This window comes from Glycine max, chromosome 15 (genome assembly GCF_000004515.6).
Source record: "Glycine max cultivar Williams 82 chromosome 15, Glycine_max_v4.0, whole genome shotgun sequence".
Lineage (NCBI taxonomy): Eukaryota > Viridiplantae > Streptophyta > Magnoliopsida > Fabales > Fabaceae > Glycine > Glycine max.
Genome location: NC_038251.2, coordinates 6,860,269 through 6,861,516, shown reverse-complemented (window position 1 = coordinate 6,861,516; position 1,248 = coordinate 6,860,269). Strand labels below are relative to the sequence as shown.

The following is a 1,248-nucleotide window of genomic DNA, read 5'->3' as shown; positions in this document are numbered from 1 at the left end:
CATCCACTCACACTCTAGCTCCCAATTAAAAGCAATATAGTTTGTTTAATTGTTGCTTCATTTCTATTGTGTGAATGGCATTTGGGAAGTTCATTATGAATATAGGGGTAGTGGCAATGGTTCTGGGTTTATGGATTCGGGTTGGATTTGCACAACAAGTACCTTGCTACTTTATTTTTGGAGACTCTTTGGTGGATAATGGGAACAACAACCAGCTTAACTCACTGGCTAAGGCTAATTATCTCCCTTATGGGATTGACTTCGCTGGTGGCCCAACTGGAAGGTTTTCCAATGGAAAAACCACTGTTGATGTAGTCGGTGCGTTTGTTAATTTCTCAAAAAATCATTTTTCTTTTATAGTTTATATAATACCAGTAAGTTGTTAAAATTCAAACATTTTAATTAGCTTACAAAAATTGCATGCTACAAAATATACTCTTCAGCCTTTATCTAACTGTTTAAGATTTTACGTTTACTAGCTAATTGCTTGGCGTGCAACTAAGTAATGTTTTTCATCTGTTTATATTGTTTTCCCGTTTTTCAACTGGTCAGTTATGACAGGTATATGTAAATTAAATGCAACTTATATACATATGTGTGTGTTTGCTTTCGATTGCGCAAAGATCATGGATTACCTTTAATTCCCACCACAACGTATTTGACCTTTTAAGGCACGGCTTTAGACACATAAACTTTCTTTTTTAGCTATCAGTTTCCAATGAAAATGCAAATAAATAAATAAAAAGTAGCACTAAGAAGGTTGCAAAACAAAACTAAAACTCGGTCATTAAAATATCTGTGTGGTCTTACAAAACTCGTTTTAATTTTTGGTTTTGTACGTTATTTATTTTAATTTATTATTATAAATTTATAATTAGAATATGCTGACATTTTTTATTATTATTGTCACACACACACATATATATATATATATATATGTTGATTGAGATGTGTTAAATTTTTTACACTAAATTATTTTATTATTATATTTTTCATTTATAAAAAAATTAAAGAGAATAATATTTTAAATGGTCCTAACTTAAAGTGAAAAGTTTCTATAATAAAAGACTAAAATGAGTAATTAATAGTTAACTTTAGGGACAAAAATAAAGTTTTTCAAAACTGTGCACATGTTACTACTCCACTTTGACCTTTGTTGTATGTCTAGTGTCTACCCTTCAAATACCAAGCACACATGGGTTTCTCTGGCTGCATTAAATTTGCAATTTAAGCAGTGGCGTACAAAGC

At 30.6% G+C, this 1,248-nt stretch overlaps 1 protein-coding gene across 1 annotated transcript in view; it reads left to right on the top strand.

Annotated features, from left to right (window-relative positions):
* LOC100791711 (GDSL esterase/lipase At1g29670) overlaps positions 1-1,248 on the top strand; it is a 3,005-nt gene continuing 1,757 nt past the window's right edge. Inside the window, exon 1 of the mRNA XM_003546009.4 lies at positions 1-318. Coding sequence (XP_003546057.1) covers positions 75-318 — 244 coding nt within the window. The 5' untranslated portion in view covers positions 1-74. The remainder of the gene's footprint in view (positions 319-1,248) is intronic.